The sequence below is a fragment of the Drosophila novamexicana genome, unplaced genomic scaffold, assembly GCF_003285875.2.
Source record: "Drosophila novamexicana strain 15010-1031.04,08,12 unplaced genomic scaffold, DnovRS2.1 tig00000137-arrow-arrow-pilon, whole genome shotgun sequence".
NCBI lineage: Eukaryota > Metazoa > Arthropoda > Insecta > Diptera > Drosophilidae > Drosophila > Drosophila novamexicana.
This window is the reverse complement of record NW_020824777.1, coordinates 565,566-585,767: the sequence shown is the minus strand read 5'-3', so window position 1 is coordinate 585,767 and position 20,202 is coordinate 565,566. Positions and strand designations below refer to the sequence as shown.

Below are 20,202 nucleotides of genomic sequence, written 5' to 3'. Positions count from 1 at the left end.
CGGCAGAGAAAAATATCTAAGTTTAAGTAAATATTTAGACATGTTTTATGTGTGTGTTTGTGTGTATGTGCAGTACTTAGTTGAACTATAACAAATACACTAACTAACCTAAGCTCACATAAAAAACACATAACAATAATTAACTTAAAGGAAAATAATACACTATATAATTTATACGTATATATGTATTGTTGTCAAAATATACTATTTATAATATATATACATGTTATTTAAAGTAAACAAGATCATATAAGCTGTGTGTTGCCTAAAACAAAGAGTAAAGATTGTATTAAAATATACCTAAAAATATATAAATAAAATATTTGTATGTGTTTCTACATGTAGCTAGTGGTAGAATAAATGTAAATCTAATAGCAAAGTATTACACGTATTCTGTATGCTCAATCAAAACAATTTTAACTTTCTTTCAACTTTTACTTAGTTAACAAAAAGAATTAAAATGAAACCAAAAATGATTTTACATAAAGCAAACCCCATAATTTGTGATAACTGATTTAAAGACATTTGAAGATTTTTTAATTACATTTTTTTTTTAATTTTTTGAAATGAATGTCATGCATTGTCGAAATATAGGAATTAATTAAAATATTTATATGTTATATACGATATATGAGCATGTAAGAAAATTACCAAAACAGGAATTTTAATCAATTGTTGTTCTTCAGTTGTCGTTGTTTTTAGCGCAGTAGCTGTGACATAATATTACGAATCAATATACTAATTGTACCTAGAAGTTATATATGGTATATAAAAAAAAAAAAAAAAAAAAACAAATAATATATTAACTGTTAAATGATTAACCAATTTTTGCATGCCGTTAGTTGATGTGGATGTATGTGTACCTGTAAAACTGAAAAGATACAAAAAAGAAAAACCTAACAAAAAAAAGTTATCAACAATAATCTAAATATGGAAATGTTAAATGGCTGTTAAAAAAACTGAAAATATGTTGTATATGATCAAAATGCAATTGCAAATACACAAAAATAAAAAAAATACATATATAATGTGGTGTATATATAGAAAATGAGCTAAATATATTTCAGATAAGCAAATCAAAAGCAATTTGCAAAAAAATCAAACAAATTTAGTTACCCTTAACTAAAGTCTATCTATCAAAGCTGTCAATTCCGACGAGAATCAGTGTTATGCATATGCTCAATTTTAGGATTGAACCTAGCCTCTAAGAATGTTTACTTTAAAAAAATACAAAACAAAAGCAAAATCTATCCATGCCGCAAACAAAAATTAAGAAAAATAAAACACAGGAGCTTCAAAATTTAATAGGAAACTTTGCGCTGCGAGAGAGCACGAAAGGTATTAAGTTAAAAGAGAGAAATATTGCAAAATTCATATCGCTACATTAAGCAAAGTAAAAATAGTTATACGATGGAAACTGTAATCTTGAAAAACTCCACCCACCTTTCTAATGTACAGTACGCTCGATGTACAGTAAGAACTCATTGAAATGCAACTACATATATAAAAAGAATGGCAATTGAATGTAATAAGAAATAACATAAATATATAATAATATCTGATATATATGCCGCAGAATAGAATTGATGTATTAATTATATAAAATAAGTTAAACTTATATGGAATTATATTAAGTTATTTTATGTGCAGGTCGGAGTTAGTCGACTAGCTAATGCCCTATACCTAAGCTGAAAATGTTGCTTATATTTCAATACCTTTTTTTTCAACTTTAAAGTTTGACATTTCCTTGGTCGAATAAAGAAATTATTAACTCGAGTTATAGGCATGGGGCAAAAGTAAAATACAAAATAAAAATGTTGACTAAACTAACTTTATAACAAAAAACGTTCACAACTTTAAATGTTGCAAAGAAAAAAAAAAAAACTCTACAATTATTTTGTATGTACTATAAACTAAACCAAAACAAACAATACTTAGGAGCTATTCTCATTGTTCGCTCAAGATTTATATATTTCATAATTCATCTTCTAAAACATGAGCTTCAAACTCAAGAATATATTGTTATTAACTTGAAGCGAACATTGGGAAAAGGCAGCCCTTAATAATTCTTTACTGTTCTTGTGTAATTGCCCAGAATGCACGCAATATGCATGTGAATGTAAAATTGACAAAATGATTATATTCCAAAGAGGCCAACAAAACCAAATAAACTAAAGCTATGTTACAATAACATAAGAGAAAAATTATTGTATTATTAGATAATATGAATAAATATATATGGGTTTTAACAACAAAAAAAAAAAACAAACATTTTTGAAAATATCAAAAACAAAATTCAATATTAAAAAAAAAAGAAGAAATATTGGGATAAAAAAAAAATGTAAATTGTGGAGGGAAACAAGGATGATCGTTTTCCCACGGATTTGATAACCGTTATGGGCACCGAAGGCGTAATTCCCACCAAATTTAATCTGCCTACTCTTGCATAATCGGCATTAATTATAATTGAATTAATCCGGCCAAAGAGAGCGGCTCGTTATAAAAATTCGTAGATAACTCTATTTTATTTAGTCAACCGCGATAGGTGTTGAACCCGCGAACGCAGCCCGAAAAATGTAATAAAGGGAACGTCAGCGAGTGACGCCACGAGCGCATCGTTCTATTCATCGTCTAAATTTAGTTTTGTTAAAAGGTGCTTAGTCATCAAGAGAGCAGAAATTGAGAGCATTATTAAGAGAGCGTGTATACACACAGCTTTGTTTGAACTGCTTTCAAAGTACACTGCTTATCTAGAAGAGACCGTATATTCTAGTCTGCTTCGGCTGACTCTGAATTAAACGCTTATTCTAAACTGCTTGCAGCGAGCGTTACAAATTTAAATGCATGATAAATTAAATATGCTTAACAGCGTGAATGCTTGGCTGTGTAACGAATTATGGCTTGTATAAAACAATATAAAACAATGAAAATCGACTTAATACTAAACGTGCTGGATTATGGCTTTCATATTACTCTCCCAACTGTACCTGGCCTTTCCGTTGATAATGTTTCTGGTCGCTGACAATTTAGTAAATGATTATAAATGGTGTACGACCTCCGTGGATGCCGTCTGTGTCGACTAAATATTAATAAGAATACTAGATTGCATTTCATGTATGTCATTGTAATAAAATCGTTATAAACATAGCAGTCTATGTTTTTAAGCCTTGACAAAACATTTGTAGAGCAGAAGCCACACGAATAGTTTTAGCAAAATGCAAGCCGGGGAAGTTGAGGTATTTTCTCATACATACATTATTTTTCCTTTTACAACGCTTTTTGTCTAGCCAAAGCGTACCCAGCGCTATGTGGATGAAGCCTATCGCTTGGTGCTTGAGAAGCCTGGAGTTGAGGAGGTGCTCATAATGAATCGTTCAGGTGTGCCCGTCAAGACTTCAATGGCACGCCAGGAAGCACTGCACCATGCCTGTCTCTATGACAATTTGCGTGAAAAGACTCAGGCATTTCTACAAAGAATGGAGCCGCCACAAAATCTATGCATGTTGCGCGTACGCACCAGAATGCATGAGGTTATCATTACACCCGATGGTAAAATAACTATTTTGGTCGTGCAAAATGCACCAGATACATATTTGCGTAATCTGCAAGACAAATGAGCAGCTGACAAGCTACAAGCTACAATACACATTGTTCTTGTTCATGATTAACAAATAAATTCAGAAGCCTCTGCCCGAATATTGCAGTAACAAAAACATATTTTTTCCTCATATTACACACAGCTACAAAACTCGCAAACGCACAACTGTTTGCTTATCGACCAAGCCTGTTGTAATTGCAGGCAGGCGCTCACGCACACAGCTCACAGACGCTGTCGCTTTGCAAGTGCAGAACAGAGCGTTAAGCTTTTAAGACAAGCCTGCACTAATACACGTGCAAGCACACGCATACTCACATATATATCTTTGCCAGCACTGCTTTAAAGCTACTTTTGGCGGTAGGTTGTCAACTCAACCGCATTCGCACGGCGACAGTTGTTCCATTTACATTAGAAATGTACATTCAATTAACTATGCGGCTTATTTTGGCGCTCGTACTGAGCCAGGGCGCGCATCCTGTGCGTGCTGACATTGCAGATGTGGGCCACTATTCGCAAGCGCTAGTCGATTCGATTCTGGATATCTATGTGGGAAACGGCAGCAGCAGCAGCAGGCGCAGTGACTCAGTGGACCCGGGTGATAGCAAAGAAGATTTTGAGACTACGCTCATTGTGCCCACCTATATCTACCCGTATCTTCTGCTGGCGCTGTGGGTAGCATGCATAGGTAGGTGCAGGATAGAGGATCCGACATTATAGCAATTTATATACTTGATAACTACGCTCTTTGCAGGTTGCATCATTTGCTGTTGTTTATATTGCAAGTGCCAGCAGGCGGATAACATGACGGCCTACAACTCCAACTCCTTTGAGCTACAGGAAGTGCATGTTCTGGATCATCCGCTGCCGCATGTCAAGGGCTGCGTTTGCCTCGGCTGTCTGCAGCGGCAGGTTGCCAAGGAGCTGCAGCTAAAACGCGAACAATAAAAAAAATTTAACTAAGAAACAAAACGCTAAATATTCAAGTTATAGTGAAGATAATGTAATAGATTCGAGTATTTTGGGGCACAAGGCATAGCTAGAAGGCAGATGAGATTAGGCTGCATTTAACAAAATCATAAAACTTCAAAGTCTTTCCCGTCATCTCTCTATCTTTGGTTAAAGATAAGCCTAATAAGGCTTAATAATAAGGCGTCCGTTTCAGTTGTCGTAAAAGATACGGTCAATAATGAAAACAAAAACAGGTCTCAAAGTTAAGAACAAGGCACGAATAATGTCAGTTCCAATATTCTAAACTAATAAATTCATAGAACAAACTTAATTTTGGATAATTAAGGCTTGAATGGGTTCATAGAAATACCTGAGTTTCCCATTCCTTAAACAATATTTTGACATTTGCGTAGCGTCTATTTAATTTGCAGCTTCGAGAGCGTTAGCTGATCCACATCCAATGGCGACAGACTCAATTTCATGTTGTTCTTCGAGGCCAGCAGGCGCAGCACATTGAACTCCTTGTCTGTGTACATTTTGCGATTCATATTAATCGATTGCAAGGATGACTTATCAAACTCTGACAATTGCAATTCGAAATCTCGGCGAAATTGCTGATTCGCTAGGTCCTCATCAGTTTTTAGGTCGGCTCGCTTCTCCGGTTGCTGTTTGCCGGCGAGCGCACGTGACCAAATCTCACGCATGGACTTTTTGTATTTGCTGACACGCTGCTCCATGTTGATGATCTCTTCGCTGATCTCCTTGTTGTTGGGCTGCTTGGCCTGGGCCTGCACGAAAGCCTGGCGTGCGCGCTCATATTCGCCGAGGGCGGCCAGTGCGCGCCCCTCCTGGAAGAGCGCCTTGCAGGAAGGCTGATTACGCGTCAGCAGGCGCAGAGCCTTCATGGCAATGCACGCGCTCGCCGGCTTGTTCAGCTTGTTGTTGCATACCATGAGATTGGTATATAGCGTAATAAGCAGCTCCTGCTGCTTGAGCTCATCCTTTTCATCCGCCAGGCGGCAATAGTTGAGCGATGCAATTGCGCGCTCAAAGGCCGCAACTGCGTTGCGATAGGCGCCGCGCTTCACACAATCTTTGCCGTGCAAATGCATATCCTGCGCCTTGGGAAAGACCACTGCAAACTTGATACGATCCTCGGGCGCGATCCGCTCCAGCGAATGCTCATCGCCAATCAATGTGAATCCAATTACCTCAATCTTAAAAAGACCATCGGCACGCGGTTTAATGCGCGGTGGACAGCCCATCTCGAGGAATAGCAATTTGTATGATATGATGAACTCCGACTGCTCGTAGGGGTACATGGTGCGTACGGCCGCCTCGAGACCCTCCAGCACCATCTGCTGACCCGTCTCGAACTCGAATTTAGTGCCTCGCAGCATCGAGGAATCAAATGGAGCGGTCTGCCCCTCCCAGTAGCCACTGTATCGCAATGCCACACGCGCCTTGTCCGGCACCAGGCCCTGCTCCTTGACGCCCGCTCGTGTGATGCGCTTGTAGATGTGCTCACCAATTGGTTTCATTAGCTGGCGCAGCTCATCAAAGGAACGTGTCCAGGGTGAGACGAGCGCGTCGTTTTCAATTTCCTCGTCATCAACATCCTCTTCATCATCCACATTAAAATCCTCATAGCAGTCATTATTATAATTGGATGTATCTACCTCAAAGTGGGCTCCATTTTCGATGAGGTCACTAAAAAATAAAAAGGTTTCCAAGGATTAATACATATAATATGCACGTACAGTTTTTTTTTCTCAACATACGCAAATGATAATGGTTCCTTAAGCAATTGAGCACTTGAATTATAACGATCCTCCATTTCAATATTAAGCTTTGAAATAAAGTAATTACTGACTTTTATTAAAACAGACGCAAACAGTGCAAATTTTCTTTGCAATAAGGAGCTACGAAAATTCCGGCTAACGTTTTGAGAAGCCTTTCGATAAAGTATTTTGGCGATCCGTTATCGAATTACCTCAGTGCTGTAAAACTGCGCACTTAAAGCCGTGTATGCAGCTCATAGGTTGAGTCTGAGCAAAATTAAGCAGGTAACGCGTTCATAAATTGACAACATAGCTTATTAAAAATACTCACTAAAATTAATTTTTATTTAAACATTTCTTTGAAAATGAACACTTATAACTCACAAGTAGCAGCTCATACAAATATCTTTTTGGTGCAGATAATACAAAATAACAAGAACAAAATAAAGAAAGCAAGGAATGCTTTATGATGGCGGGCAAACACAGATTTCTTTCGTGCTCTTCATTAGACGATATGATTAATATACATACATATATATAAGTTTATGTGGGATTATTGAACCTATAATTATAAAATAAACAATTTATGATCAAACAACGAACCCCATGACTTTATGTTCACTTCTTCATCAGCTTATTAATTTCCTTATTCTGCTTGGTCAGATTTATGTCTACGCTTTCGATCTTATAGTTCATGTTGTCCAACAATTCGTTCTGTGACTCAATTTCCGTTCCCAAATCGGTAGCCAAGAATTTAAGCCGTGACAAATTGTCACACATTTCATCGAGATTCGATTCCAACTGGTGCTGGAAGGGATTGGCGGCCCGCTGCTGGGCCTGGACCTGGCGCTCATTGTAGGAACTGGTATCGTCGCGCATACGACTAACCGGATGATTATCATAGCGTTCTGTTGGTGACATGGGCTGCTTTGGTATTGCGCCACCTCCCGTCGCATTGGCATTGTAGTTGGTCTCCTGTGACATTTGACTGCCAGCGGGCGAGGCAGCAGCCGTGGGAACATCACGATTGCCAGACAAGTAGTTCTTTAGGCCGCCAAAAACACTTTTCAATCCATTTAAATGACGCTGGCTGAAACGCAGGGTGGAGTTTATTTCATCCAATTGATTTGAGGTCTTCTCCAGTTGTTCCCGTTGCCTGGCCAACTCCACTGCCGTTGCTTTGCCCGCATCTTCCGCTTCGTAGAGCAGACCTGTTGGGTAAATTCTCATTCGGATTGGTAACGCCCTCCAAAATGAAATATTTTTAATGGAACATACCCAAACTTTTTTGTGTTGATTCTAGCGTGCGCTGCTCAATTTCTCTACGTTTCTCCGCGTAGGCCTGCCTTTGCGCTGCTATTGACGAAGATGTGGATACCTCGTCATCATCTTCAAATGGATTCGTACTGCGCTGTGCCCTGTTGTTGGCAGCCGTTCGCGTGTTTCTCAAAAACAAGTCATCGTCTACGTCCTCAAATTTATCTATATCAAAATGATTATTCACTGGCTGCAGATAATTATTGGCCATTTTGGCCCGCTTTAAACCGATCTGCGCAAGTTTTAGAACAATTTCAATAGTTTAATTTTGTTGTGTTGTGTTGTGTCCAATTTGATATTAGTAAGATTTTTCTTTGTTTTTATTCGTCTTTCTAATCGGATAGCAATCGTTACCCAATAAATATCGATACCCAGCTACCAGTTACCCAGCTTGCGATGAATACAACAGTGGGTTAACAGCCTCTGGTATACAAATTCCAAATATCGAAAGTTCAAAAAGACGCACACATCTCTAATGTCAGTTTGCATACTTACACATCTCTACTGTGTCGGACCGGACAGCCCAGCGTCCGCAATTTCTACGTTTAAACATAGAAAAAAGTGTTTTAAACAAAGGGAAATAATTGTGAAAATTTAGCTTAAATAAAACCGAAATTAAATACGTTTTAGCCAAAATATACAGTTCACATTGCAAAAATGCATTGTACTCCAGCCATTTTGGCCGCGTCATGTGTCATCGTCACGCTGCTCGCTGCACAGTCCGCTGCCGACCGCTCGTCGACGGCGACCAAAAAAGTTTTGCAGCCAGATGGAAATCTAATCGAATTGGATGAGGATAACTGGCATTTAATGCTAAATGGCGAATGGATGATTGAATTGTGAGTGAAAAACAAACTTAAAACAAAAACGCAATTGAAAAAGTCAACGCAGACGCAGTTTGTGTGGGGTGTAGCCGGTAAGAAGACACTGCTAAATCAACAACAACAATAAAGCTGGAGCTGTTTCTGGTTCTGCGGAATGTTGCATTCCGCTTAGATGTGCGTTGCGCGTTGCTGATTGGCTGCGTCACCTGCGCCTGAGTCATGACCGGCAGCTGTGTCTTTACAGCTGTTTAACCAAAAAAAAATTATACAAAATATTAAACAAACAATTAAAATTAACCCAACATAACCAAATTTTCGTAACGTGTTAAAGAAATCAGAAGATGGTAGCACCTTAATAGGGCTAATGAATATATCGTATTTGTTATGTCCTTGCCAAGGCTTGTTACCAATATGCCCAAACCGTACCGCATCTGCTTCCGTTTTTGGTTTACGATAACAACTTCTGACTATTTGAGACTTAGGTGCGAGTCATAAATAACTTGGGCGCCAACAATTGAATCTATCTAATCATGTTCGATACTTGCCAATTTTGATTAGAGACCAAGCTTAGACCGCAACTTCTACACTAAAATATTGACGAAATTTTGAAATTGCAATGAGGGCTCACAAATCGAATTCAAAGACAGACTGTCTCTGTTGATTCGAGCCTTTTGCAGTCCTGGTATAGAGCCCTTTTGCTGTGGGCATCATTTATACGAAATTGAACTCTTTCCTACATAAATTATATGAAAATATCATCAAATCAATATCAAATATATAATTCATATATCGTATTTACAGTTTTGCTCCTTGGTGCCCAGCCTGCAAAAATCTGGCACCTGTTTGGGAACGCTATGCTAGCACAGCTAAAGATGTTAAAGTGCATGTGGCCAAGATCGATGTAACCACATCGCCATCGCTGAGCGGACGCTTCTTTGTCACCGCCTTGCCCACGATCTATCAGTAAGCCTCGTTAACAGGATATAAAAATAAGACATTCTCTTTACAATGCTCTCGTTATTTCAGCGTCAAGGATGGCGAATTCCGGCAATATCGTGGCGCACGTGATGCCGATGCTCTGTTGTACTTCCTCAAGAAGAAGTCCTGGCAGAGCATTGAGCCGTTGTCCTCGTGGAAAAAGCCCGACACCATACACATGTCCCTGCTATCATACTTCTTCAAGCTGTCGCATACATTGAAGGTACGTCAACCTGCTGCCCATGCAATCACTTGTTTACGTCTGCATCGGTCGGTTATGTCGTAGCTCAGTTCAATGCACGTATGCGGAAGCTTATCTGGCGCGATTGGGCCAAGAGGTTATATTGTCTATGCCTCATGCTGGCACACTGGTGTCATTCTCATTTGTCTGGGGTTAAGCCGGCACAGTCGGCGCATTTTAAGCTTTCGCACAAACTCACGCTTTTGTATAATATGTCTATGTACGTGTATGTGTATGTTGTATATACTAATAGCATACACAAAAACTCTTTAAGGACTTCAACGCGCGCCTGCAGGAGGAATATGGTCTGCCCACCTGGGGCTCTTATGCTCTGTTTGCCATTGCCACAATTTTTGTGGGCGCCGCCCTTGGCTTGATGCTCGTATGCATCGTGGACTTTGTTTATCCGCCAAAGAAATCGCAGCGTCAAAGCTTCTCCGAATCGCAGGAGCATCTAGCCGAGGGCGTTGAGGACTTGGCCACCGAGGATATTGAAGACGATGAAGAGGAAGGTGGCGATGACGAGGAAAAAAACAGCGAGGAAGCCGACGAAGATGAGGAGGATGAAGCAGCTGAAGTGGATGCAGAGCAAATCAAGCAAGGAAATGGCGATAAATTGGAGGACAAGTCGACAGAAAATAAAGCTGACAAAATAGAAACTACAAGCTCAGCTGGCGATGAGGTGCCCGAACTATCAGATAAACCCAGCACAGAGCAGGTGCGCAAGCGCAAGCCACGCAAGGCGGATTAACCTGTGGAGCGGTTCAGCGACGAGAAGGATGGCAACAAAAAAGACTAACCTAACATTACACAATAAACAAACACAAGCAAACAAACGAAAAGAAACTGTAACAATAGAGGAGAGGATTCTGCAAATTGTTGCTATTGTATTACGAGCCTGTTTTTAATTGTTTAATTTCGCGCACAATATAAGCAAATTTGTCGCATTTGAAAATTGTTTTCCAATTAAAGCTGTAGCAGTTTTTTGTACGCCTACACACCTATATATCTATAGATTCGATTCTTAGCAGCAATTACGAGTATGGCAATCGCGTCCTAGCACCTCATGTATTTCATAATTATACAAACGTAACAATAACTAAATATTTAGTCGTATTCTTTAGCGTTTGCTCAGCATTCATTTCATGGCTAACATATTTTCGTGTTCATTTCCCTTTATACTTAATTTAATTTCTTCAATAAAATTGCAAACTGTATTCAATTTGCGTATTACAAATGAAATTTATGTGTCTTTCATCAATAAACAAATGCAAATATTGCATTGAAAATCTCTTGATCAATCAAGATGCATTAAACAATAATAATGAAATTAAATTAATTAAAGCGACCAAATAACATTTGAGCTGAAATTTAAAAAACAAAAATTATAATGAATACAACGAGCGGAGGAATTCAATTCATTAAAGAGTTAAAACAAAAATGATTTAATGTGTATTTGACAAAAGTGTAATTCTATGTAAAACCAACCCATGAATATACTTTAAATAAAATTATATATGAATGTAATTGCGTGTCATTTATACGACATATAGAAGGACGATTCGATAGTATCTAAAGTGGAACATACGAAGGATGATGAAATGCAATATGATGAGGATTAGTAAAAAAGAAAACGCACACAAAATTTCCAATTAAAACATAACTTTTAACAAATTTGGATTAAAAAAAAATTTATAAATAATTAGGGGGCGCTTTTGACCATTCACTTTTTGCATTTTTTTGATGGCAGCCAGCCCTTCAATCGATGCTCATCCGCTAATGTGCTATCGAGATTCAGACAGGAGATGCGCGCCATGCTCTCTTTATACTCGAGCAACTGATTGTCATCCAGATCGGAGCCGCCGCCGTCGTTGTCGTGCTTGCACATATGGAAGGCCTTCTGGCATTTGCGCGCGAAATCCTTTTCCGGAGATTTGTCGGTGCGCAGATAACGACGACAGCTATCCGCAACAGACAATGAACGTTTCCTCACATTCACCTGCCGGTGTGGCACGTAGGGTGCCAATGGGGTACCCTGCAATTGAGCAGTTACGGCGCGCGAAATGAAGCCATAACTATACATTGTGGCCAATCTTCAATTTTGATATAACAATTCCCTTTTCTTTTTTTATTTTTTATACAATTCGAGACTGTTCTGTCTATGCTGCTGTTGAATATTGAAATGAAAAGACAGATTTTTCGTTTCTTCTAATTTTGATGTTGGCTTTGTTTACAGTTTTTTTTTTGTTTTTTTCAAAACTTAAATGTGAATAGCGAAACTAACCAAATCATACTCTTTTATTTTTGTATACATTTATTTAGATGTATTCAGTTTGTTTTATTTAAATAGCTTTAAGTAAGTAAAAAATCCCTGCAATTTCGTTTTATTTAAAACTACAAAGACAATATATATATATATGTGTGTGTGGGTGTGTGTGTGAGTTTGCCAAATTTGTTTGTGTTTTAAAGTTCATATTATCTGTTGCCAAATTGATAACTATTGTTTACACATTGTTATTTCTTATATAAAAAAGTATAAAAGTTGTATATATTTTTATTTAACTTGCGTCTGCACTTAAACATTAACTTGTTTAATTTGCCTGCTTTGTTGTTGCTATTTTTCACTTGGCACTTGTGATTCATGAATTAACTGTTGGTTTGTTGAGTATTAAAAAAAATTACAACATTTTGATTGTTAAACAAATAACATTTTCAACAAATGGCTATGGCTATTGTAGAGTTCGATTTAACGGTAGGGATTCAATAGGGTTTGTAGGTACTTGGTGTTTGTGTGTGTGTATAAATAAATTTTCTATATATAAAATATATATTTGATATATATTTTTTTTGGTTGTAAAAATTGTACTATTGCAGCGTATGGAGGAAGTTTGTGGGGCAAGGATATTTGGGGGTAGGGATATTTTGTTTGTGTATGTATGTGCATGTTTTCAAATACTTTAAGTAATTATGTATGTGTGTGTGTGTGTGCGTGTGTGAGTGCGAGTATGGTGAATTTTGGATTTGCAGTTAATTCGTATGTTTGTGTTTGTGGTTTTTGCAAACGCCAAATGCTTACACAACATATACTATTATGCATTGCGTGTAAGTGATTTTCTGACAACAAAAACAATTGTAATTACTTTAAATATTTAAAAAGCATTAATCGTGTGCATTAAACATTGGCAAATGCAATTGAAAGCAAAGAAACAGAAGAAAAAAACATATTATTCAAATGTTACCAAAAACTCCAAATGTCAGCAAGCAACAAGTGTTGCCACCTCGCTGGAAATTCTCAGCGAAAATTTAGTACATTTTTTGCATTGAGCTTTCAATTACATTCGTGGGAGGGTGGTGTTGGCGTTGCCATTGTTGTAAAATTAACTTTTGTTTGTGTTTCGAGGCGGGCAAAAGCTAATTTTAAAACAACGCAAATGTCTTAAATTACTAAATAACTAGCTTGTTATATATGAGGTATTTGTATGTGTGTGTGTGTGTGTTGAGTTCTGTGGTGATTGTGGAAATTTTGTCTGGCAAATTTGTGAAATTTTGTAAACCGGTCTATTGCATAAAATTGCAGGTCCGTCGCTTTGACGTCGCATAATGCGACGCGCAAAGAACGTGAAAAAATGTAGCAGTAGCATTTATAAAAAAAACTAGTTGCCGCCGGCTATGCGACAAAATCGAGCGGCCGATTGAAGCCACCCTTGCGATTCATGTACTGGCGATACTTGCGCTTGAGGATCACATGCACTTCACCAACATCGTTGCCCTCGACTTTCTTGTTCTTGGTGGTGTCAAAAGTGCAGAAGCCCATTGTCTTGAGCATCTCAACCTCTTCCGGCGATTTACCCTCCAGATCAGCTTCATTGATCTTTGGACGCTCTGCAGCTGCAGCTGCACTCGCCGAATTGTTGCGTGTGGCGCGTCTCGATGTGGATGGACCCGAACTGCTGCCGGTACCACGCGAGCGGGATCTGTAAAAGAATATGCGAGACAGCGGCGGCTACTTAATGAACTGGAATTTGAATGCAATTTAAATAAAGAATGGAAATAAATTCACTTGGGCAAACTGGGGCAGGGTCATTTGTACATATATATGTATGAATATATATATTAAACAGCAGTAATTTGAGAATTTAATTATGAAACGTGACACCTTTCACTGGGCGGATGGACAACAATGTTATATAAAACCGTTTCGTTCCAAATTGTTTGTGGTTGTTTCGTATGTATTTTGGCGGACTGTTTACAAAAGATAACAAAGTGTGTGTGCTTGTGTGTGTGTGCTTGCTTAACAATTAGTAGAAGCCGTTTGCTTAGGACATCTCCTCGATGAGTGCTGCACGCAGCTTTGTTGTAACCGTGGCCGGCTGTGCTTGATTCAATTTGAAGACGCTCTCGATAACGGAAATCTCGGTGGCCGTTGTATTCATGCCGACAAACGAGATCCAATCGTTAACGACCATGCCGGCAGCCAGCACTTCGCTGCCACGATTGACGGTGCCGGCAACGAGCGGCACTTGCAGCAGCGACGACAGCTCGTCCTGGTCCTGTATGCTGGTCTTGGGATGCACCATGCCGCCCTGATTGCTCAGCACTGTGTAGGAGCCGACCAGCGTATTGTCGGCAATGGTCTGACGGAAGACTTCCACATTCAGTACGTCCGTGATTATTTCTTCGGTTTCCCTGTCCAAATCGGGATGCACCAGTGCCACATAATCGTTGCAGGCAACCACATTGCCCAGCGCAGACAAACGCTCCTCGACACGCTGGATTTTAACCGCATCCGGCAGGCTGTTGCGCAAATGCTGCAGCTCCTCGTCTGTGGTGGAATGCGGCACCAGCAATCCATTCCGATTGCCGACCGTAAGGCGGCCAATGATGCGGCAGCCGCCAATGTTGGCATGCACCACCGGTATGGTTTCGGCCAACTCGGCTTCGTAGGCACTGTAGAAGGTCTCGGAGCCGCCGATTGCCACCAGGCAATATGTGTTTGTTAATTTACTGAAGACGCCAATATCGTCATTGTTCTCAAATTGCACGCGTAGCGCCATTTTGTGTCTAATTTAGTTTATTCTTAAGTTTTTATCTGTTACAAGGAAACTAGATTTGCTTCGAGCTCTGTTTGCTTTCTAATGCCAGGCACTAGCTGCTCGCTGTTTTTAACTATTTAGTAGTGTACTTTAATTTTTGTCGTGAAATTCACGTATTTCGCTTCACGTGGTAATTTGCAGGCGGCTGTCGAAAGAACGAATGAGCTTGAGGGAACTGTCAAAAGCACACACGCACACACACACACAAATAGGGTTGCATTGTAGCAGGGAAATTGCCACGGTGCTGGCCGTTCAGCTGAACTAGTTCAGCAGTTTAAATGGCCACGCTTTGTGCTTTAGTTATTACTAGATATATATGTAACATACATAATTAATGGGTATAAAAAAACGTTAGTACTTTATACTTATCGTTGTGGTTTGGTACACTACACTTGCTTATTCACCTCGAACGCCTGCCCCGCGCACGTTCCCTGTCACGGCTGCGGCTTCTATCACGCTCACGATCACGTTCCCGGTCACGGCGACTGCTGCTGCTGCTCCCAATGACATTGGCTTCTCTTTCTCTTGAGCGTCGTTCGCGTCTTTTTTTGCGCTCTGTGCGCTCCTTTTCCCTTCGTCTGTGTGCGGGCGAAGCGGGACTGCGGCTGCGACCCATTTTATCCTTTTACGTCTGTGTACGTTTGTTAAACGTATAGAAATATACAAAATGCCTGAGCAGTATAACACATTTTACTAACTCTTCACAATTCAAAAGTTTACTGTCGCGAACACTCACCGTTGCCTAATGCAGTGTCTTGCTTATATTGGGCGACACCGGCATTAAGTAAAACGCGCTAAACCTAAAAACTAAACGTAAAAACGAAGCGCGTTCCTGCACACCCGCGACGCTAAAACAGACTGCAAATGGCCGCTACCCACAACAGCTGATTGTGGTCAGCATGCAGTTTTTTCCTTTTTTGTAAAAGTGTAATGAGTGTGACCATTCTTTTGGTATATATTCGATAGTTTTTTCTTGTATATCGAAAGCAAAATGGTAAAAATTTATTTTTTAAATTTAATGAATATTATAATAAATTAAATAAAACAAGGATATAAATATTTTGAAATTGTTATTCATCATATAGATCTTCCATAAACATATATTCAAAACATCGTTAAATACAGAAATACATGTCATATTTTTAATACTTTAGCTTAACAAAATAACTAAATTGTTATTCAATTAAGAGTGCGTAAAAAACTCTCTCTTTCTCTCGGCGCTATAGTTTTCTACTAATAGAATAAATTGTAGATTAATTTGAAAAATGATACAGAGCAAGGGTTCAATTGAACAAGGTCATTGTGAGCATACAAATATGTATGTGTACATATATACATACATACACAAACGCATGACTTGGCAACGATAATTTTGATACATATTTGTAATATTCCTTTCAACCTTTACATAATAAAGATGCTTTAAAATCACCGGCGCCAGCTCTAAAATATCAACGCAATCGATTCCAATTAGTACATATGCATACATACATACATACATACATATCGCCTGAATGCATGCCTGTGCGCGTTATCTCATTATCATCTATTACTGTTATCAGCAGGCAATGCAACTAATTGCTATGTTGTTTATATGCGCGAACAAGCACAACAAAAGACACCAATGAAGAAGCAGCAGCAGCAGCAACAGCTGTTGCTTCATATGAACGACGCCTGCAAAAAAAGCTCAGTCAGAGCTTTTGTATTGAGGCCCACACTCGCTGTACATCGCAGTTGTCAATTTGCAAGCAGCGCCGGTGGGTGCGCGAGTTGTTTTCTATTTAGGTGTTATTAGGTGTATAAATTTCTAAGCGGCTTGCAACATGGCCGATGCGATGCAGGTGGAGGTTAAGGACATTGATAAGCTGATAGAAATGGACGGCTATCTGAAGCCCTTCGAGCGTGAGATTCGCCGCCGGTAAGTCAAAAAACATTCGCAGAGTGCATTTGGTTTATGGTGCGGCGCGCATCATATAATCCGTAGTTAACGCCGACTGATAAGTATGGAACAGGGCAGGCAAGCAGCGAGCGTCTAGTGCTTATGCCCCGCATAATCATATCAACTGTTTTTGTACTGCCGCCCCTAAGGTGCAGTTGGAAAAACTGCGTTGACCAATGTCACATGAAGGTCATCCAATTTACTTCGCTTCAGCTGGGTGCGTTCGCCGCCAACATGCAGTGAGAACATTTGGAACAGCCGTCGCGCTTTCTGTTGGCCCTGGCCTTGAGCTCTCAACTTGACTACCGCAATTTTATTCTTTTTGTTTATATTCGCGCAGACATGGCGTCCTGAAGGAGTGGATTGCCAAGATCGACCAATGCGAGGGCGGCATGGAAGAATTCTCGCAGGGCTACAAATACTATGGGCTACACTTTCAGCCGGATAATTCAGTGATAGCACGCGAATGGGCGCCGGGCGCAAGAGATGTGTATCTGACTGGCGATTTCAGTGAGTATACAATTTGAATATATGATGAAACGTTCGAAAGATCAGATGCAGCTTCAGCTAAGCATGTGCAAGCGAGCTGACAACATGTTTCGCCCTGTTTACAAATTCGCCCTACTAAAAAGCTGTTAAGATATCGATACTCGATAAAATATAACTTGAAATTTACAAAGTTTTACTATCGATAGCAATAATCGATATTTTAACAGTTAAACAAGTTAAATTCTTTGCTTATGCTTCTAATTAAAATTCACATAGACAACTGGCACTGGGAATCGCATCCGTTCAAGAAACTGCCCTTTGGCAAGTGGGAGCTGCACTTGCCTGCTAATCCAGATGGTAGTGCGCCCATTAAGCATCTCAGTGAGATAAAGATCATCATACGCAATCAGTCCGGTCAACTGTTGGATCGCCTATCGCCCTGGGCCAAGTATGTGGTACAGCCACCCAAGAGCGCAAATCAAGGTGTCAACTTTAAGCAGTATGTGTGGCAGCCGCCAGCGGGGGAGCGATATCAACGGCAGAACGCTCGTCCCGCCAAGCCCAAGTCGTTGAGAATCTACGAGTGCCATGTGGGCATTGCCTCGCAGGAGCCGCGCGTGGGCAGCTACGATGAGTTCGCCGATCGCATTGTGCCTCGCATTAAGCGTCAGGGCTACAACTGTATTCAGGTGATGGCCATCATGGAGCATGCCTATTACGCCAGTTTTGGCTATCAGGTGACAAGTTTCTATGCCGCATCCAGTCGCTGTGGAAATCCGGAACAGCTGAAGCGCATGATCGATGTGGCTCATGCCCAGGGTCTCTATGTGCTGCTCGATGTAGTGCATTCGCATGCCTCTAAGAATGTGCAGGATGGCCTCAACCAGTTCGATGGCACAAATAGCTGTTTCTTCCACGATGGCGCCCGTGGAGAGCATTCGCTATGGGATAGCCGTCTGTTCAACTACACGGAGCACGAGGTGCTCCGCTTTTTACTGTCTAATCTGCGTTGGTGGCACGACGAGTATAATTTCGATGGCTATCGCTTTGATGGCGTCACCTCCATGTTGTATCATTCGCGCGGCATTGGTGAGGGCTTCAGCGGTGACTACAACGAGTACTTTGGCCTTAATGTGGACACGGATGCGCTCAACTATCTGGGCCTGGCCAATTATATGCTGCACAAGCTGGATCCCGAGGTTATAACTATAGCAGAGGTAAATCTAGAATTTCAGTTCACATAGTTTCCTAGTTTCAACATCGGTTTCTTCTGTTGCAGGACGTCTCTGGCATGCCCACGTTGTGTCGTCCCGTGTCGGAGGGCGGCATTGGCTTCGATTATCGCCTGGGCATGGCCATACCGGACAAATGGATCGAGCTGTTGAAGGAGCAAAGCGACGATGAATGGGACGTTGGCAATATTGTACACACACTGACCAATCGACGCTGGATGGAGAACACGGTGGCCTATGCAGAGTCGCACGATCAGGCGCTCGTCGGCGATAAGACCATTGCCTTCTGGCTGATGGACAAGGAGATGTACACGCATATGTCCACAGTATCCGAGCCTTCGCTAATTATTGATCGGGGCCTGGCGCTGCATAAGATGATAAGACTCATTACGCACGCCTTGGGCGGCGAGGCGTATCTCAATTTCATGGGCAATGAGTTTGGTCATCCCGAGTGGCTGGACTTTCCACGCGTGGGCAACAACGACTCTTATCATTATGCGCGTCGCCAGTGGAATCTGGTGGATGACAATCTGTTAAAGTATAAATACCTAAACGAATTCGATCGTGCCATGAATGAGCTGGAGGAACGCTACGGTTGGCTGCACTCGGGTCCTGCTTATGTGAGCTGGAAACATCAGAGCGACAAGACCATTCATTTTGAGCGCGCCGGCCTCGTGTTTGTGTTCAACTTCCACCCAACGCAAAGTTTTAGTGACTATCGTGTCGGCACCAACTGGGCGGGCACCTATCAGGCGGTGCTCTCCTCGGACGATCCCATCTTTGGCGGCCACAATCGCATCGACATGAACTGCAAGCATCAATCCGATCCCTGGGGTCATGCCGGTCGCTCCAATTTCATTCAAGTCTATACGCCTTGCCGTACGGCCGTTGTTTATGCGCGCATCAGCGATTAGCCGCACTTGTTTAACCAAATTGTTGATATATAATTATATATATTATACATACTATGTGAATTTCAAAAATTAGCTATAATTTTTGTTAATGTTACAAGAACCACAATTGAAATATATGTATACACACAGAGATAGTTTTACAAAATTGTTTTGGTATTTTGAAAACATGTTTGGACGGAAACGGTTTTAATTGAGGGAAAAAACAATCGATAACTTGATTGAGTTGCCTTATCTTGCTATCGTCCCAATTTATCGATAATACTTCTCTTTAATGTTATCGGATCGTTTTTCTAAAACAATAATGAATTTTGAGGAAATATTGAGCTGAAAATTATTTGATTTAAGATCCTGTACTAAGCAGGGAATTATTATAGAAATAAATTTATTGCTTTCCGATCAAAAAATTAAATTAAATTGAGCATTATGATATTTGAGATTCATACCATTAAAAAGTATATTTTTACCTTATCTCAATTTTCAAAAATTCCAATGACACATTAAAAACATAAAATTTTAATTTTTAAATTTTTATTTTAATTCTTTATTTGCTTTGAATTTTTAAAATTGTATTTTTCTTGTTTATAATAAATATATATTTATATATGTATAGTTATTATTATTCATAGACTTTTTATACATAGTGTATTCTACTCATGTTCGCTTAATTATTTACTTGCAGTTTCATTAATTCGTTACGACTTAATCTAAATAATTATCTTACAAAAAGTGTAGCTCACTTTTTTTAATATTTCTCTTCTTCTTATTTGTTTGTTGGTTGTGATCTTAAAATAAATATGCTTTGAATCTGTATCATTGTCTTCCATCAGTAATAGTTCATTAGGCTTAAA

At 39.9% G+C, this 20,202-nt stretch overlaps 8 protein-coding genes across 10 annotated transcripts; 4 read left to right on the top strand and 4 right to left on the bottom strand.

Moving 5' to 3' along the window:
- The first annotated feature begins 2,949 nt into the window (after nucleotides 1-2,949).
- Nucleotides 2,950-3,707, top strand: LOC115758255 (dynein light chain roadblock-type 2). Its single transcript, XM_030698811.1, has 2 exons — nucleotides 2,950-3,236; nucleotides 3,288-3,707. Exons 1-2 carry the CDS (start codon nucleotides 3,216-3,218, stop codon nucleotides 3,615-3,617), a joined length of 351 nt encoding a protein of 116 aa, XP_030554671.1. The 5' UTR covers nucleotides 2,950-3,215; the 3' UTR covers nucleotides 3,618-3,707.
- Nucleotides 3,708-3,799: 92 nt separating this feature from the next.
- On the top strand, nucleotides 3,800-4,564 carry LOC115758254. The gene is made up of 2 exons (XM_030698810.1): nucleotides 3,800-4,283; nucleotides 4,350-4,564. Exons 1-2 carry the CDS (start codon nucleotides 4,013-4,015, stop codon nucleotides 4,541-4,543), a joined length of 465 nt encoding a protein of 154 aa, XP_030554670.1. The 5' UTR covers nucleotides 3,800-4,012; the 3' UTR covers nucleotides 4,544-4,564.
- Nucleotides 4,565-4,942: 378 nt separating this feature from the next.
- LOC115758253 (inactive peptidyl-prolyl cis-trans isomerase shutdown) lies at nucleotides 4,943-6,491 on the bottom strand. Its single transcript, XM_030698809.1, has 2 exons — nucleotides 6,328-6,491; nucleotides 4,943-6,256 (listed from the first exon to the last, which is right to left on the bottom strand). The coding sequence occupies exons 1-2, from the start codon at nucleotides 6,381-6,383 to the stop codon at nucleotides 4,963-4,965; spliced, it is 1,350 nt and encodes a 449-aa protein (XP_030554669.1). The 5' UTR covers nucleotides 6,384-6,491; the 3' UTR covers nucleotides 4,943-4,962.
- Nucleotides 6,492-6,653: 162 nt separating this feature from the next.
- Nucleotides 6,654-7,969, bottom strand: LOC115758222 (synaptosomal-associated protein 29). 2 transcript variants are annotated; one of them, XM_030698773.1, is made up of 3 exons: nucleotides 7,606-7,969; nucleotides 6,931-7,538; nucleotides 6,655-6,827 (listed from the first exon to the last, which is right to left on the bottom strand). In XM_030698773.1, the coding sequence occupies exons 1-2, from the start codon at nucleotides 7,853-7,855 to the stop codon at nucleotides 6,946-6,948; spliced, it is 843 nt and encodes a 280-aa protein (XP_030554633.1). In that variant the 5' UTR covers nucleotides 7,856-7,969; the 3' UTR covers nucleotides 6,655-6,827; nucleotides 6,931-6,945. The 2 variants fall into 2 exon arrangements, with proteins under 2 accessions (XP_030554632.1, XP_030554633.1); XM_030698772.1 differs by having other exon boundaries at nucleotides 6,654-7,538.
- A 166-nt stretch (nucleotides 7,970-8,135) lies between these two features.
- LOC115758221 (thioredoxin-related transmembrane protein 1) lies at nucleotides 8,136-10,642 on the top strand. Its single transcript, XM_030698771.1, has 4 exons — nucleotides 8,136-8,483; nucleotides 9,270-9,431; nucleotides 9,495-9,669; nucleotides 9,962-10,642. Exons 1-4 carry the CDS (start codon nucleotides 8,302-8,304, stop codon nucleotides 10,436-10,438), a joined length of 996 nt encoding a protein of 331 aa, XP_030554631.1. The 5' UTR covers nucleotides 8,136-8,301; the 3' UTR covers nucleotides 10,439-10,642.
- Nucleotides 10,643-11,926: 1,284 nt separating this feature from the next.
- LOC115758224 (U4/U6.U5 small nuclear ribonucleoprotein 27 kDa protein) lies at nucleotides 11,927-15,706 on the bottom strand. Of its 2 annotated transcripts, none has more exons than XM_030698776.1 (3): nucleotides 15,517-15,706; nucleotides 15,185-15,411; nucleotides 11,927-13,661 (listed from the first exon to the last, which is right to left on the bottom strand). In XM_030698776.1, the coding sequence occupies exons 2-3, from the start codon at nucleotides 15,394-15,396 to the stop codon at nucleotides 13,355-13,357; spliced, it is 519 nt and encodes a 172-aa protein (XP_030554636.1). In that variant the 5' UTR covers nucleotides 15,397-15,411; nucleotides 15,517-15,706; the 3' UTR covers nucleotides 11,927-13,354. The 2 variants fall into 2 exon arrangements, with proteins under 2 accessions (XP_030554636.1, XP_030554635.1); XM_030698775.1 differs by having other exon boundaries at nucleotides 15,185-15,451; nucleotides 15,517-15,705.
- On the bottom strand, nucleotides 13,896-14,954 carry LOC115758223 (eukaryotic translation initiation factor 6). The gene has a single exon (XM_030698774.1). It carries the CDS (start codon nucleotides 14,739-14,741, stop codon nucleotides 14,004-14,006), a length of 738 nt encoding a protein of 245 aa, XP_030554634.1. The 5' UTR covers nucleotides 14,742-14,954; the 3' UTR covers nucleotides 13,896-14,003.
- A 777-nt stretch (nucleotides 15,707-16,483) lies between the features above and the next one.
- LOC115758220 (1,4-alpha-glucan-branching enzyme) lies at nucleotides 16,484-19,446 on the top strand. The gene is made up of 4 exons (XM_030698770.1): nucleotides 16,484-16,698; nucleotides 17,060-17,229; nucleotides 17,485-18,425; nucleotides 18,488-19,446. The coding sequence occupies exons 1-4, from the start codon at nucleotides 16,604-16,606 to the stop codon at nucleotides 19,352-19,354; spliced, it is 2,073 nt and encodes a 690-aa protein (XP_030554630.1). The 5' UTR covers nucleotides 16,484-16,603; the 3' UTR covers nucleotides 19,355-19,446.
- Nucleotides 19,447-20,202: the final 756 nt, after the last annotated feature.

Coding starts and splice junctions, on each gene's coding strand:
- LOC115758221 (XM_030698771.1), top strand. CDS start 8,302: ATGCATTGTACTCCAGCCATTTTGGCCGCGTCATGTGTCATCGTCACG. Junction 8,484..9,269: donor GGCGAATGGATGATTGAATT/GTGAGTGAAAAA, acceptor TCGTATTTACAG/TTTTGCTCCTTGGTGCCCAG. Junction 9,670..9,961: donor AGCTGTCGCATACATTGAAG/GTACGTCAACCT, acceptor AAACTCTTTAAG/GACTTCAACGCGCGCCTGCA.
- LOC115758224 (XM_030698776.1), bottom strand. CDS start 15,396: ATGGGTCGCAGCCGCAGTCCCGCTTCGCCCGCACACAGACGAAGGGAA. Junction 13,662..15,184: donor GCGCGGGGCAGGCGTTCGAG/GTGAATAAGCAA, acceptor ATTCTTTTACAG/ATCCCGCTCGCGTGGTACCG.
- LOC115758222 (XM_030698772.1), bottom strand. CDS start 7,855: ATGGCCAATAATTATCTGCAGCCAGTGAATAATCATTTTGATATAGAT. Junction 7,539..7,605: donor ATCAACACAAAAAAGTTTGG/GTATGTTCCATT, acceptor TTTACCCAACAG/GTCTGCTCTACGAAGCGGAA.
- LOC115758253 (XM_030698809.1), bottom strand. CDS start 6,383: ATGGAGGATCGTTATAATTCAAGTGCTCAATTGCTTAAGGAACCATTA. Junction 6,257..6,327: donor AAGGAACCATTATCATTTGC/GTATGTTGAGAA, acceptor TTTATTTTTTAG/TGACCTCATCGAAAATGGAG.
- LOC115758220 (XM_030698770.1), top strand. CDS start 16,604: ATGGCCGATGCGATGCAGGTGGAGGTTAAGGACATTGATAAGCTGATA. Junction 16,699..17,059: donor GAGCGTGAGATTCGCCGCCG/GTAAGTCAAAAA, acceptor ATATTCGCGCAG/ACATGGCGTCCTGAAGGAGT. Junction 18,426..18,487: donor AGGTTATAACTATAGCAGAG/GTAAATCTAGAA, acceptor CTTCTGTTGCAG/GACGTCTCTGGCATGCCCAC.
- LOC115758255 (XM_030698811.1), top strand. CDS start 3,216: ATGCAAGCCGGGGAAGTTGAG. Junction 3,237..3,287: donor TGCAAGCCGGGGAAGTTGAG/GTATTTTCTCAT, acceptor CTTTTTGTCTAG/CCAAAGCGTACCCAGCGCTA.
- LOC115758254 (XM_030698810.1), top strand. CDS start 4,013: ATGTACATTCAATTAACTATGCGGCTTATTTTGGCGCTCGTACTGAGC. Junction 4,284..4,349: donor GCTGTGGGTAGCATGCATAG/GTAGGTGCAGGA, acceptor CGCTCTTTGCAG/GTTGCATCATTTGCTGTTGT.
- LOC115758223 (XM_030698774.1), bottom strand. CDS start 14,741: ATGGCGCTACGCGTGCAATTTGAGAACAATGACGATATTGGCGTCTTC.